Genomic DNA, 15,633 nt, shown 5'->3' with positions numbered 1-15,633 from the left:
AGGGCATGATCAGCTGTTTGAAGAGTTGTGGATAGACCAAGTGGGATGAGACCAAGTGGGATGAGACCAAGTGGGATGAGACCAAGTGGGATGAGACCAAATGGGATGAGACCAAGTGGGATGAGACCAAGTGGGATGAGACCAAGGGTTTACCGTTGGATTAGAAATGGGGTCATTTGTGATCTTGCTGTACTGTTTCCAAGGAGATGAAAGCTTTATTGGAGTGGATTTAGAGAGAATAGGAGAAGAATAGAAGCAGCAGTATAGGCAACTTTTTACAGTTCTGCCATAAAGGGGAGCAAAGAAATAGGGTGGAAACCAGGGGGGAAATACGAAGTTAAGAAAGGATGTGTGTGTGTGTGTGTTGTGTGTGTGTGTGTGTGTGTGTAGATTCTGTGACAACATGTTTTTGTAAGCTGATGAGAATGATCTGGGAGAGAGAGGGAAGAATTGATGCAGGAGAGAAAGGAGGCATTTGCCAGAGCCATGACCTTGTGATTTGAGAGAGATGGCAATCACTGTGTGAGTGGAGGGGTGGCTTTAGATCAGTAGCTGGGCAGTTTGCTCAAAGTGCAAAAGAGAAGGCAGAGTAAAGAGTGCAGATCTGCAGGCATGCTGGTTGATGTGCTGGTGGGAGTCTATAATTGCTTCTGTTTTCTCGGTGAAGTTGGAAGCAAGGTCAATTCAGAGTGAGAATGGAATGTTGCGCCTTAGGGATCTGTGGTGCTTAACCAGGAGTGCAAAGCAGACTCACTCTGACAGGGAAGGGCAGTCACTGCTGGAGCTTTTGAAAAAACATACACACCCCTGGACTTCAGTCCTTGAGTTTTGACTCATTTGGTCTGGGATGAGGCCTGGCTTTAGACATTTTAAAGCCTTAGAGGTGATTCTCATGTATCTTTTGGTTGAAAACCACCAGCAGAAGTTATTTAATTTAGTCTTCAGAGTAACCACTGAGGTGGCTGCCATCCCATTTTACAGTGGACCAGTGTCATATCTAGGACATGGTGGAACTAAGTTTTTACCCTTGGTCTTCCTCATTTGAAGACTGGTGTATGTTTCCAAATCCTATGTTTACCCTTTGCTTTGTTTATTGGCACTGCTTAGTGCTTGGTCTTGTCTAAGGATAGGTTTTCCCAATTTAGACTTGACTGTGACCATAAATTAAAAGCAAATGTAGGAAAACAAAATAACCTGCTAGTTATGAAAGATATACAAATTAGAGCAGCCTTAAGGTAATGTTTTATCCCTACTAAATTAGTAAAGTTAAAAATGGTCAAGGTCTATGTAGATGCAGCAGTGATAAAACTGAAGCCTCGTTTGTTGCAGAGTGTAGTATAAACTGGTACAGTCCTTTTGAAAGAGAATATAATACCTGTCAAGAGACAAAAAATTGTTTATACCCCTTGAGCTCATAATCTTATTTCTGGGCAATTATTCCAACAAAATAATTCAGCAGAGTAAGGCTACTATATATGCCAAGATTTTACACCAACATTATTGAAAATATAACAGCCCAAATGCCCAACTGAAGAGAAATAGATAACTTAGGTAACATAATTTTACTGGACTGTTGTCCAGAGTATTTAAATATTATACAGATTATGGAGCCGCATGTATGCTCACTGTCAAATTGTCATAAATATTGAAAATTATAAGAAGGAAAGCAAAAATCCTGTATACTTTCAAAGTTAAGAAGCCAGCAATACAGGTATTTTTTATATGAAGGCATGTTTTCTGTTGATTGAGTTCTCATAATGCTATTGGATGTAGCAATCAGTTAAGAACCGAGATTTGCTTTGCTTGGATTGACACCACCGATTATAGGGGAAAAACAACAGCTCCCTCAAATGGGAAACTACTGTTGCGGCTAAGCAAGGCACACCAGCTTTGTTTCAATAGCTGGCTGCTGTGTTGGAGTCTTTGGTTAATGTCTGTGATCCATGTTGCAAACAAAACTGCAAAGTCAAGACCAGATATGACAGGAGGCTGGGCCTGAGCTTCTGAATTGAAAGGCAATGAGAAAGCATTTCTATATTTTTCATTGTTGCTGATAGTTTTGACCAGCTGTTATTCTTAGCTCTACATAACAAGATACAGGACACTTTTATTATTGAAATTTCTATGGGACAAGTATACTGACTCTAGATTTAGTTCTCTTTTTCTAAATGAAATGATTTTTAATTTTTTCATATAATCCATAGGTTCACAAAAATGACTTTTTTGTATGATAATTTTTGAGAATGTGAAGTTTCTTAGAAATATAATTATCACATAATAGAATAGTCTATATTAGTTTTTGTTTGCACATGTGTAAACTATATGAAAGAATAATCAATATATGCAACACATTTTCCTGTTTTTTTATTTTCTTGTTTTAAAATGATTTGAAAATAAATTTCTAATTATGAGAACCATTGGATCTTGATTAATATCTAAATAATCCTAACCTAGAAAATAACAAGGAATTGGTATCTTGCCAATGTTTAGATTTGTCTCTGAGGAACGTGGAATGTCTTTCCAATTACTCATTCAGTGGAGTTATGTAATTATCCCTAAATAGGAAGTCTCTAGATCATTCCTATGTGTTTTGTTTGTTGTTTTTATTGTAATTGACATATTTTTTCTTTGGTAAATTTTTTCCCTTTGGTCGTGATTTTTAGATTTTTTCCCTTGGACACTTCCTTTTCTTCAGTGTTTCCCTTCCTAGTCGTCACTCTCTCTCTTGAAAGTCACAAATATCCATTTCTATCACTTCTGGTTTTTTTTTTTTTTTTTTTGAGATCAAGTCTTACTCTGTCGTCCAGGCTGAAGTGCAATAGCACGACCTCAGCTCTGCAACTTCCGCTTCCTGGGTTCAAGCAATTCTCCTGGCTCAGCCTCCCAAGTAGCTAGGACTACAGGCATGTGCCACCGCAACTGACTAATTTTTGTATTTTTAGTAGAGATAGTTTTTCACCATGTTGGCCAAGCTGTTCTCGAACTCCTGACCTCAGGTGATCCACCTGCCTCAGCCTGCCAAAGTGCTGGGATTACAGATGTGAGCCACTGCACTGGGCCAGACCACTTCTTTTTTTAACTACAGTCCCAGAATGGGCCTCTGCTTCCTCCAGGATTCTCTTGCCCATCTTCAACTAGTTCAGTTGGATTTTAAAACTTTAACTCACCTCTGAAGTTAGCCCTGTTCCATCTCTGCTCCTTGTCAGACTACATTAAAGAATCTAGGTTCTTTAAAGAATCTACATTAAAGAATCTACACATTGTCCTTCTCTTCCTTATAGTATCTGCCTTGATGACTAAATCAAAAATTGTTTTATTGCATTACTCCCTGAATGTCTGGTATTTTAGCAAAATCTGAGCCATGAGCTTCTTAAGAACTAAAGCCTTGTACTCGCTGGTCACAGTCTAACTTCTCTATGGCTTAAGAGTTTGATAAAGCTATAAATGGCATTTATTCCTTCCTTCTTGCTGCTTAGAGTCTCACTGAGTTTTTCTTCTACTCCAGCTGAGAAGGTGCCACATCTCACCTGTCAGTGGTTCTCACCTGGCTTTACATTAGCATCACTAAGGGGCTTTTACAAAACACTTGCTGAGGCCTCATCTCCAGATTCTGATTTAACTGGTTCAGGGTGAGGTGTTACTATTATAAAAAACGAGCAAACAGAAATCCCTCCAGGTTATTGTAATGTGCAGCAGGGTTGAAAGCCCTTCCTGATGGAGTAAAGCTCCTGTTCTGTTGTTTTACTGAACTTCTATTCTGGATCTGTGAAATCCACAAGCACGATTGAGGCTTTATTGATGTGTCTGTCCCACAGCCCTGGTAAGGGGTAAGACAGAAGCCTGGTGAAACTAACATGATATGACCTGCTCCTGACAAAGGCCTGTACACCAACGCTGTGTTCACTCTGAGAGTCATTATTTAATCAAGTGACAGAGGTTGAGTGACACTCAACCACTGTTGCACAGGGTTGTGCAACCCTGTGGCACCGATACTGTGCTAGACACCATGAGAACAATTTGACAAGGGCTTCATACTTATGGAGGTTAGAGTTGATGACTCTGTTTTGGTTCTAGAAATGAATTCCCATCCTGTGAGGATGCTCCTGCTTGTCCCACAAGCAAGGCTGTCTTTGGTACACAGCTGGGCCCTACACCCTTCTCTCCTATGGGTAACATACTGTTAACTTCAGTCTGCCCTGCTTGGCCAGATAATATTCATGGCTTAGGAGAGAAATGACCAGGACCTTGACTTCTTTATCTACCAACCAGACTAGGTTACTCAGTAATACTAGTGGCACTGGTCGTCCCTGTGCCTTCTCTCGTAGTGAGCTTAGCTCGGCTGTGAACCTAGAGCCTAGAACTCTATTGGGCTGTCTGGTGAAGAGTGAGCTTTAAAAATTCAAGACTAAAGGCAGCCGCAAATGACCTGTTTCTGACCAGTTTTTTCTGACACACATCTCAGTCTCAACCTTCACCTTTTCACTCTAACTGAAGGCAGAGGAAGTAAGCATTGAGAAAATTCCATTAAGGAAGACGAAAGCTCACCATCTTCCCTAAAGCCTGGGTTCAGTGAGGCCACAAAGACTACTTCCTGTCTCCCTTTCCCTGGGCCGCTTTGTCTGCTGACTCCTAGAGACACTTCCCTCCCAAGTAGAGGTGAAATCTCACCCCAGCAGTTGCCCGGAACGATTAGAGAGACCAAAGAAAACAGTTGAAAAAGAATACCAAAGTAGTAAGTGATCAAAAGACTAGATCTAAGAGAGTTCTTTTCATAATTCCCCTACTCCTCGTTTCTGTTGTCTAGGGCCTCACTAGATGCGTTTGACCTATGTCAGTGTCCCCACCCCCTCATCTCCACAGAAGTCTGCAATGCAGATTGCAGTAGGGTTGGCCATTTTTCAAGAATGTTTTTCACATTCGTTGAGCATTGACCTTCAGAATTGTGACTTATTTTTTCTTATCACTGTAGTGATAGCAAGTAATCATTTTTAAAGAGTAGATTTGATTTTTCATACAACCAGAAATCATTCAGGATGTAATTTGGTGAATACCCTGTGTTGAGGTTGTAAATTTGATCTGAAGACAGTTTCCATGACAAAGTTCAGAAATGCTTTGAGTAAAAGCAGCATTCATACATAATGTTGAGCATGTACGTTGACAGGCACTGCTCTGGGCACTGGGGATACAAGACTGGCATTCCAGCTAGGAGAGAGGAGTTTACCAATTAGTAAGTAACAAAGCAGCCAAAAATACTAAAGTTGTTGCTAAAATAACACAATTTCTGGAAAGAAATACTCTGAAGAAGAATGGAGGAGGTGCGGAAGGGTGGAAGTGGCTGGTTTAGGGAGGGTGATTTAAGGTAGGCTCTGAAAAGGGGGCCCTTGGGCAGAAGCCTGAGTCCTATGAAGCACAAAGCCATGTCACAGTATGTTCTGGGTAGTGGCAGCAATAAATGACAGTTGCGGAGGCAGGAATAAGCTTGGCAGGTTTCAGAAACACCAAAGGAGCAGTGTAGGGGTGCGGAGCAGAGGAGAGGGCACATGGTAGGAGATGAGATTGGAGATGTAGGCCAAGATTCTGAGGCTGATGGGAAGCAGCTGGGGGATGAGTCTTGCTGGAGTCAGTGTTTTGCCTTTTAGGGACATTATTTTGAAGGTAAAGACTAATTTGTATTTATGACTTAAGACACATGTTAAGCCAGTGTTATAATGGGTGGGGGTGAGGAGTAAATGCATATCCTTGAATATACTTAGAGTGTTTTTGCAAAAAGATCTGAGAAAGCAGTGGCAGTGTGTCCTGGGTGATAGGTTGTGACACTACTGGCAGGTCGAGAGGAAGGGGCACTTACGTTAATCTCTTCTTTAGTAATATTTTATTTTTTATCATATGCATGTATTTTGTAGAAGCTTTTTCATAATATACCGTATGTGTGTATATGTATAAGATTTGATTTTTTGCAGAAAGTATAGCTGCTGTGTTTGTGAACACACAAAGCGATTTTTAAACCAACCTCTCCTCTGAGATAATTTGATAAGTGATCGGAAGCTGCTTGGCATTTAGATTTCTGTGAAATCCAAGCGTTGACACTTGAGTGTTTTCAGTGAGTGAAACGTGCTCTAATAGATCACACTTAATATTTTAATATTAATATTTTATTAGAATAAAATAACAGGTATTTAATATTAATAGTTTAATAGATACTTAATTTTTCTATTTCAAACTACATCTTTTGCTCTTTTCCCCAGGCAACAGAAACGGACACGAAAATCAGAGTGTGCACCCGGGCCTACCATCTTCTTGTGAAAAAACTGGGCTTTAATCCAAATGACATCATTTTTGACCCTAATATCCTAACTATTGGGACTGGAATGGAAGAACACAACTTGTATGCCATTAATTTTATCCATGCAACAAAAGTCATTAAAGTAAGTATAGACATTTACTCTTCCATGTCATGGCTCAAATTCGTCCCATGGGTCTAATGAATGGTTAGAGCTGACATATATTTATTGGCTGAAATGTTAACATTCTTGTTCTTAGTTAGTAAATTGTTTTTCTGAAATGTAGGAGACCTTATTTTTTTTTTCTTTAGTGGAGTTTTTAACTTGTGTAACCAACAGACTGGAGAATATAACAGAGCCTGATGAACTCACTTGAACCCAGGAGGGTGGAGGTTGTGGTGAGCTGGGCTCATACCACTGTACTCTAGCCTGGGCGACAGAGTGAGACCTTGTCTTGAAAAATACGAAACAAAACAAAACAAAAAACCACAGAACCTAATAAATAATTACTTATGAAGCATACAAGAGCCTTCATTTAGGTCCCAAAATAGAGCATAGCCCGAGCACCCCCATCTGTGTCTCCTTTTGCAGTTACACCTCATTCTCAATTTTATAAAGTAGCTGTCGTCCTGAGTTTTATGATGCTACTCTGTTGCTTTTCTTCATAAATTTACTGCTTATACTGCAGATTTGATTTGCATCATCCATGGATTTTGTATTTGCAAATTCATATACTCACTGAAATGTATTCGTGACCCCAGAATCAATACTCACGTCACTTCTGCAGCTATTTAGACATACCCATATGCAGAGTGGTGGAAAATTTGAGTGGCCCAACCCATATTGTTCCCAAAGAGGTCAAACATGGCAGTGACCTACTTTCTTATTTCAGCTCTCATCGTGTACACAGATGTTCTTTCTGCAGTCTAATGCCATATTTTTCACATTTTTATGCTTTTTGTTGGTGAGGTCACTTTTTAAATGGCCCCATACTAGTGCTGTCTAGTGTTCCTAAGTACAAGAAGGCTGTGATGTGCCTTATGGAGGAAATATGTGTGTTAGACAAGCTTTGTTCAGACATGCATTATAGTGCCATTGGCTGTGAATTCAGTGTTAATTAATCAACAGTAAATATTAGATAAAGTATCTTAACATGAGCACACGGAACAAGGTTATGTATTGATTAGCTGACAAAAAATGTGATCAGGGGCTCACAGGAACCTAACCCTGTATTTCTCCTAGGAGCAATGCTCTGGTATTCCCTAATTCAGTGTTTGCAGTGACCTCAAAGAACATAACTACCACAAAATAATAAGAATTGACTGAATATCTGAATGATATAGGTTGGTTTTGCCTGCTTTTGAGCCTAATAAAAAGAATCATAATATTTACATCCTTTTTTTTCTTGCTCAACTTCATTCTAAAGATTTATCTGTGTGTCTGTAGCTGTTTGTTCATTTTTATTAATGTATAATATTCTGTGGTATAACTATACCACAATTAACTGTTCTATTGTTGATGGACGTCTAGTTTGTTTCCAGCTTTTGGACATTATGAACAGTGCTGCTCTGAGTATTCTTATATATGTATCTTAGACATACATGCCTGAGCTTCTCTGTAGCATATACCCAGAAGTGGAGTGGTTGGCTCATAGTGGTAGATAATGACAAACTGTCTCCCTAGATTCTTGAGCCAACAATAGTAAGTGAGAGTTCCTGTCATTCCACGTGTCTGATGATGCTTGCTACTGTTACCAGTATGGTTGGAACTTCAATTTCCTTTTGTCCTTTTATAGTTGGTCAAGTTTATGGTGAACTAGGGAGTCTGTACATTTAGGCTATGGAAGCCTTCTAGTAATTTGTATGTTCAATGAATAAGGAATTCCTCTTTGTCTTTCTGTGTGTGTGTGTGGTGTGTGTGTGTGTGTGTGTATGTGTATGTGTGTACTCATGTGTTTTCCATAGGGAGAATGGAGTCTAGTAGGAAAAATTACTTATGAAGCAGCACCTTTGTGATACCATAATACAGCAAGCTTTGCTCTATGTCTAGTAACAGGAAGCTCTGAATTACTTTGAACTTCGGATGGTTTTTGTTTTTTGTTTTTTTTCTTTCGACTCCTATATAAAGCTTAAGAGATGTGATTGCTGTTTTTAGCAAAAAGGGGAGTCTTTTCATGTTTTAAAATTTTTGCCAGGAAACATTACCTGGAGCCAGAATAAGTGGAGGTCTTTCCAACTTGTCCTTCTCCTTCCGAGGAATGGAAGCCATTCGAGAAGCAATGCATGGGGTTTTCCTTTACCATGCAATCAAGGTATGATAGAAGAACTATTTGTCCTTTGGAAACCAGCTTTTACTTGGGATAGGGGTTTTCAAAGTGTGGCATCTAGGCTAAGTATGGCCTGCTCCCAGTTTCTGTAAATAAGACTTTATTGGGATAGAGCCACACCCATTCACTTGTATCTTGTCTGTGGCTGCTTTTATGCTGTAACTGCAGAGTTGAGTAGCTGTGACAGAGGCTATGGCCTAAAATAGTTTCTATCTGGTCCTTTACAGAGAAAAGTTTGCTGATCGCTGACTTAGGGTGTCACTGTAAATTCTCATTTTTATTTGTATTGCCCTTAGTCTGGCATGGACATGGGGATAGTGAATGCTGGAAACCTCCCTGTGTATGATGATATCCATAAGGAACTTCTGCAGCTCTGTGAAGATCTCATCTGGAATAAAGACCCTGAGGCCACGGAGAAGCTCTTACGTTATGCCCAGGTAGACAGACAAGTGTTCCAATGGATGGATTTTTCCTATCTTTGAATGTATTACCTACAGTTAGTAGACCTTCATTGTGGAATAGAAGCAAATATCGAATCATATATTTAGATCACTGAAGATTTCTACAGAGAGTTGCAGAGATGGTGGTGTAGCTAGGGCAAGGAAGGATAAACAGACCATGCCTAGACTGCCTCCATATTCTGGACTTAGGTTTCTTTAAATTTATTTTAAAATGTAAAATTTATTTTTCTGGTACCAAGTAACATATTAGTTCTAGAAAATTTACAAAATTCTGGTAAGCAAAGGAAGAAAATAAAAATCACTTGTAATCCTACCACCCAAAGTTAAACACTTGAGATTTTGTTATAATCTTTAAGTAATGGGAGTTTTTTTTTCTTTTTGCAAAATGAATATGCATGTATAGGTACATATACACACATTTTTTTTACAAAAATAGAACTATAGATGCTTTTATGGTAATATTTTTTTCTTAGCAGTGTACTGGGAACATATTTCCATTTTACTTGATATTTTTCTACCTCATTATTTGAAATAGCTGTTCTGGATTTTCTTGTGTGGCTGTGTTAGCATTACGTGGTCCCCATTGGTACATGTTTTGGTTTGTATACCTGTTTATGTTAGGATCTAGTCCATCTGTGGCAAAATTCTGCAGTTCAAGGCTTGAAGTCTGTGCACATTTGATCTGTAAAAAATGAGTATAATTATAGCTAATTCAAACACCAGCTTGTTTCTCACTTACATGTTGGGCGCAGTCCTAGGCACATGAAGCATCTATCATAGATGCTGCTTCCTAGAATTCAGTTTAAGGAAAGTTGAGATCTTTACCTCAAAGAACTTGCATTTTAATCTGTTTAAGAGAATGATGGCAAAGGAAGACATTTTTCCGACAAAGCATGTTGAGAAAGTGGTAGGATGCTTTTGTGTCTCTTGCCAACTTTGTTAATATTTTCCATGTTAGAATCTTAATTTAGCTCTGGTAGAACAGCCAACTTTTCCTCTTCCACAGAAGAGTAATAAAATGCTCTGGAAGAAGGATATGACACTGTGAGAGTAACCACATCCTTATTTTATCGGCCTTACTGGTAGTAAGACTTAGATTTCTGAAATTGCTTATGGAAGCCTTAGGCTCAACAAAGCTGAAAGGAGTTCAGACACTGTGCCAAAAGCTCACATGACCCTCCTCTCAGTTCCTTAAAAACATTTCTGGTTTTTCATGTGGACCCAGGACAGAATGTCTCATTTGGTTGTGGCAGATGCAATCAAGTTCTACTTCTCAGCACATTACTTAAGAAACGTTCCATAGATTTTAATTTTTTATCCTATTAACCGTTTTTGTTCACATAGACAGAGTGCTTAGTCCTGACTTATTCTTTGAACACTGAGACGTGGGCGTTAAACACTATTCAGTTTTGAGTCGTGGTCCCTCTTCTACCTAGTAGGGGGCCCTTCATTACTAACTGTCAGAGAGTTCTGTTGAAGGCCAAAGGGCCATCATAGCCTCTATTATCATGAAGTCATACTAGACAGTTCTTAATTAACCCATGAAATGATGTGTTTTTATCTTTTCCCTAATCTTTCCAGAGGAGGCAGCCCTCTCACTTAGGAAAGGGGCTCCTTATTTGTAAGACCATTCCCATTTCAGGTTTTTTTAGCATTGTATTTTGTGCTAGACATTCTTTTGGTCTGTAGTCTTTTAGCAATTGTTTACAAGCTTTCATTTCTGTATGTCATGCTGAGCTGCCAAGAGGTTTTGCCCCTGGAGGCACTGTCAAAGTGAGGGAAATCTTAATAGCAATTGCAAGAGCTTAACAATTCATCATAGAAGAATTTCCTCATTCTTAATGTAACCATGAGGGCTTCTCATAAGCCACTGACCTCTCTGTCAGGGAGGCTGTCTGCCTTCAAGGTGACTTCCGTTGCCATTAAGAGAATTAATAACCAAAACAGGTATCCTCTAATAACTCCTGGGAGTCGCCAGCTCTGTAGCAATTCTTTGGAATGCGCTGAGTGCACATGGAGCATGAAGAGCAGGAATATTATGAGGCAAATAAGAGTCAAGGGATTTTTTCTCTTTTATAAGAGAATGATCTCTTTCGGTTATTGCAAATGAGGAAGTCTGCACCCAGATTCCTGTCTGATATATTATTGAAACTGGTGGGAAGAGTACTGCCTCTGATCTTCCGAGGCTCTCTAATCTCACATTTGGGGAGGAATGGGATTTTTCTGAAAAATAATTTTCCTGATTGAGTTCAGACTGATCTGTGGTAAGTAAATTATTTTTGATAATAAAAATTTCCAGATACCATGTAATTTACGTGGAGGATCTTTATTAAATGGTACCCTAATGGAGGCCAGGCCTCCTGTGGAGTGGAAGGATTGTTGCTCTGGATAGGATGGATGTGGAATGACCCTGGAGCTTGAGAATATTCTTGATACTTTCTGGGAAAATTTTCTGTTCTTTGATTTGGCCGTGATCCCTCCCTTCATCATTTGAGCTCACATTCTTCTTTGGCTTTCTCTGCAGCAGTTTACTTCCTTTTATAACCTACACAACCATGAGGCCCCTGTGAGGCAGAAGCAGCTCTAGAGTGGGGAGAAGTAGTTTTTCTCATTAGCTTTGTACACGTACAGATACAAGGAGTAGCCAGATGGACATGACAATTGCTTGGTCGATTTGCTTTGTGGCTTTCTATCTACTAAGCTTCCACAGTGTGCCTGGGTCTGGTCTTCCTTAGTGTGTGAAAACTGTGTAGCACCTTGGATGTATATCATGAAGAACTCCCTATTGAATAACTGCATGAAAAGTAAGATGGGCCTCAGCATGCCATTGTGTATTTCTGAAATAACTGCTTTTAACTGTACTGTTTCATTTTAAGTATTGCTTTCCTGAATCAAATTCGTCAGGTTTGGAACACAGCTATCAGGTGGGATAGTTTTTAGACATCGCAACCTCCAACACTTCAGTGAATTCTTTACTGCTCTTTGTATCCTCTTTTGCCTCTGTCCATAATCACATATTTTTTGCCCCCTTCCCACCCCATAAGTCTGGCACATTGTGGTATTTTTCTGTGGACACACCAGATCCTTTTTTCGAGAGTGTTTGGAACACACTGCTCTGTTTTTACACAGCAAAACTCCATCCGCCAGGTAGGAATTGTCTGATTGTGGGGCTAATAGAACAAATGGTGTTTACAGGTATCAAGTGATGGAACTGTGAACTTTAGAGGGACTTTTTCTTTTTTGATTACTATCTCGTTCAGGGTTTTCAACATATGAGAGTCCTTGTGTTGTTGTTATTCCAGTTACCTCTTTGGCCCTAAATCTTGGAGTTCTCCGCAATTCCTTCTTCCTCTCTTTCTTCTTCTTCTTCTTTTTTTTTTTTTTAATTATACTTTAAGTTCTGGGATACATGTGCAGAACATGCAGGTTTGTTACATAGGTATACACATGCTATGGTGGTTTGCTGCACCCATCAACCCATCATCTACATTAGGTATTTCTCCTAATGCTATCCCTTCCCTAGCCTCCCAAGTCCCCTACAGGCTCTGGTGTGTGGTGTTCCCCTCCCTGTGTCCACGTGTTCTCATTGTTCAAGTCACACTTATGAGTGAGAACATGCGGTGTTTGGTTTTCTGTTCCTGTGTTAGTTTGTTGAGTATGATGGTTTCCAGCTTCATCCATGTCCCTGCAAAGGACATGAACTCACCCTTTTTTATGGCTACACAGTATTCCATGGTATATATGTGCCACATTTTCTTTATCCAGTCTGTCATTGATGGGCATTTGGGTTGGTTTCAAGTCTTTGCTATTGTGAACAGTGCCACAAAAAACATACATGTGCACGTGTCTTTATAGTAGAATGATTTATAATCCTTTGGGTATATACCCAGTAATGGGGATTACTGGGTCAAATGGTATTTCTGGTTCTAGATCCTTGAGGAATCACCACACTGTCTTCCACAATGGTTGAACTAATTTACACTCCCCCCAGCAGTGTAAAAGCATTCCTATTTCTCCACATCCTCTCCAGCATCTGTTGTTTCCTGACTTTTTAATGATCGCCATTCTAACTGGCATGAGATGGTATCTCATTGTGGTTTTGATTTGCATTTCTCCCTCCTCTCCTTCTTAGTTATTGTCTATTAATACCTTTATGTTTGTCCTTTCCTTTCCTCCTGTTACTACTACTGAGTCCAGGCCTTCATCAGGGACTATTCAAATATTCTCCCCATTTTGTGATTCCCTTAAAACATGTGACTTTGAGTGTTAATCTGCAGCTTTAGAACTTTGAATAATGTCTCCCCTTTCTTCCCATGCAATTGCCTGGAAGGTTAAATTTTAAACTCCACAGCATGGATTTTTGGCCTTCCGTGGCTTGGCCTCTACCACCCTGGACAAACATTACTCCAGCAAAATCAGTCTTTGTGTAACATTAGTTCATCCAGCTAATATTTACTGAAGTGTCGCTTTGAGCCATTCATTTGATTGAACTTAGAGGATCTAACTAGTAAGAGAGATGTACCCCTACTGTCTTAATGCCTACAGCTCAGTGACACATGCTAAAATGTATAGAGGCGATTGTCACCCAGTGCAGCAAGTGCTGTGAGAGGGGAAGTGCAGGATACTGGGAGAAGCCTGAGGGAGATTCTGACCTCAAACTAGAGGTGGTCGGTCAGGGAAAGCTTCCCAGGGGACGTGATAGGTCAGGTGAGACTTGAGAGAAATAAAGGAGGTAGCCAGGCCAAGGTTTGGGAGTAGAGTGCAGTGCTCGTGGTCCCTGCCAGGGGAGAGATACTTGCATCTAGCCAGAGTCTGGCATTGTCAAAGGTACTGCACAAATGTATGTCAGATGAACAAATGTGAAGGCCTGGAGGTGAAGAGATGATGGAGAGCATAAGGAACAGAAGTATTATGGATGGCTGAAGCTTGTTGGGAATGGCAGAAGAGGAAGCTATAGGAGAAAGCAAGGTCAGGTGTCTTAGTCCATTCTTATGCTGCTGATAAAGACATACCTGAGACTGGGTAATTTATGAAGAAACTGAGGTTTAATGGACTCACAGTTACACGTGGCTGGGGAGGCCTCACAGTCATAGTGGAAGGCGAAAGACACATCTTACATGACAGCAGATAAGAGAGAGAACTTGTGCAGGGAAACTCCCCTTTATAAAACCATTAGATCTTGTGAGACTTATTCACTATCACAAGAACAGCACGGGAAAGACCTGTCCCCAGGATTGAGTTACGTCCCACTGCTTCCCTCCCACGACACGTGGGAGTTGTGGGAGCTACAAGTCAAGATGAGATTTGGGTGGGGTCACAGCCACACCATCTCATCAGGGCATTGAATGGCGTGGTAAGGAATCAGTACCATGTCATGAAAGCAATAGGAAACTTACACAGAGATTTTTTTTCACAGGGAGCAGCTGGATCAGATTTGCATTTTAGAAGCATCTTTTTGGCTACAGTGTAGAAGATGAATCAGAGACCAGAATGATTTTGGACTGTGGAGACCACTTAGTTCTTGGGCTGTGAAAATGGAGGCAGGGTAGAGAGAAAAATATTGAGGTATAATCATTAGGATGAGGTGATTGATTGAACTTGAGTAGTGAATGGAAATTCAAGGGTGATGCTTAGGTTTCCAGTTTGGCAGCTGGTACCACCAGTTGAGGTGGAGAAAACAATAAAGGAATGCAATTTATCATGTGTGCCATGATCATTGCGCTTTTGTTCCTTTGCTGAATCTGCCCTCTCTCATCATTCAGCTTCTTTGAAACCTTTCTTTGCCACCATAGCTTACGATAACCATTCCTTCCTCAAAATTCATACGTACCTAGTCTATATTATGTACTCATTCAGCCCTTGACATATACTGTCTTTCTTTCTTTCTTTACATATTTTCTACCTCTCTTATGATATGGCTGTCTTAGTCATGAGTTTGCTGTAACGGAATACCAAAAACTGGGTAATTTATAAAGAAGTTTAATTAGCAGCTGGGAAGTCCAAGAGCATGGCCTTGGCCCCTGGTGAGGGCCTTCTTGCTGTGTCGTAACATGGCAGAGGGCATCTCATATGAAGAGGGCAAGAGCAAGAGAGCCAGAGAGATAGCAAACCTGCTTCCATGGTTGCAACATTAATCCATCCGTCATTAATTCGTTAATCCATTCATGGGGGCAGGGGGATTAGGTTTCCAACACAACTTTTGGAGGACACCTTCAAACCATAACAATGGCAGAGTCCTTGAGAGCATAGTCTGTGTCATACCTCCTAGTGTGCCCACCTTTGATGTCTGACTTAGCTTCATTATGGCCTCCCTGCATCTGTTTGTGGGTACTGGTGATCCTTGTTGAGAGCTTTGAAGGCTCATGGGGTTTGGAGTATAGCTTCTCTTACTGTCCTGGAAATATTTTGTCTTGAGTTGTTACTTTTAGAAAAGAGGGAAAGGAAAGAATGGAACTTTACTCTGTCTCTACGCTAACTGTTCAAACCCTAAAAGATTTCTCATTTTTCCCTCTCCTTCCCTCAAACATTCATTGAGATCTTATTTTATGCTGGACAATCTACTAGG

The 15,633-nt window shown here is 40.2% G+C and overlaps 1 protein-coding gene across 2 annotated transcripts in view; it reads left to right on the top strand.

The window, feature by feature from the left end:
* Nucleotides 1–15,633, top strand: part of MTR (5-methyltetrahydrofolate-homocysteine methyltransferase) — a 107,900-nt gene that overhangs the window by 51,831 nt on the left and 40,436 nt on the right. For both annotated transcript variants that reach the window (XM_033200453.1, XM_033200452.1), the window contains exons 16-18: nucleotides 6,246–6,425; nucleotides 8,476–8,592; nucleotides 8,904–9,044. In XM_033200453.1, coding sequence (XP_033056344.1) covers nucleotides 6,246–6,425; nucleotides 8,476–8,592; nucleotides 8,904–9,044 — 438 coding nt within the window. The remainder of the gene's footprint in view (nucleotides 1–6,245; nucleotides 6,426–8,475; nucleotides 8,593–8,903; nucleotides 9,045–15,633) is intronic.

Source organism: Trachypithecus francoisi, unplaced genomic scaffold (assembly GCF_009764315.1).
Source record: "Trachypithecus francoisi isolate TF-2019V2 unplaced genomic scaffold, Tfra_2.0 Lachesis_group5, whole genome shotgun sequence".
Lineage (NCBI taxonomy): Eukaryota > Metazoa > Chordata > Mammalia > Primates > Cercopithecidae > Trachypithecus > Trachypithecus francoisi.
The sequence above is the reverse complement of the archived record's forward strand: the minus strand, read 5'-3'. Positions and strand labels throughout refer to the sequence as shown.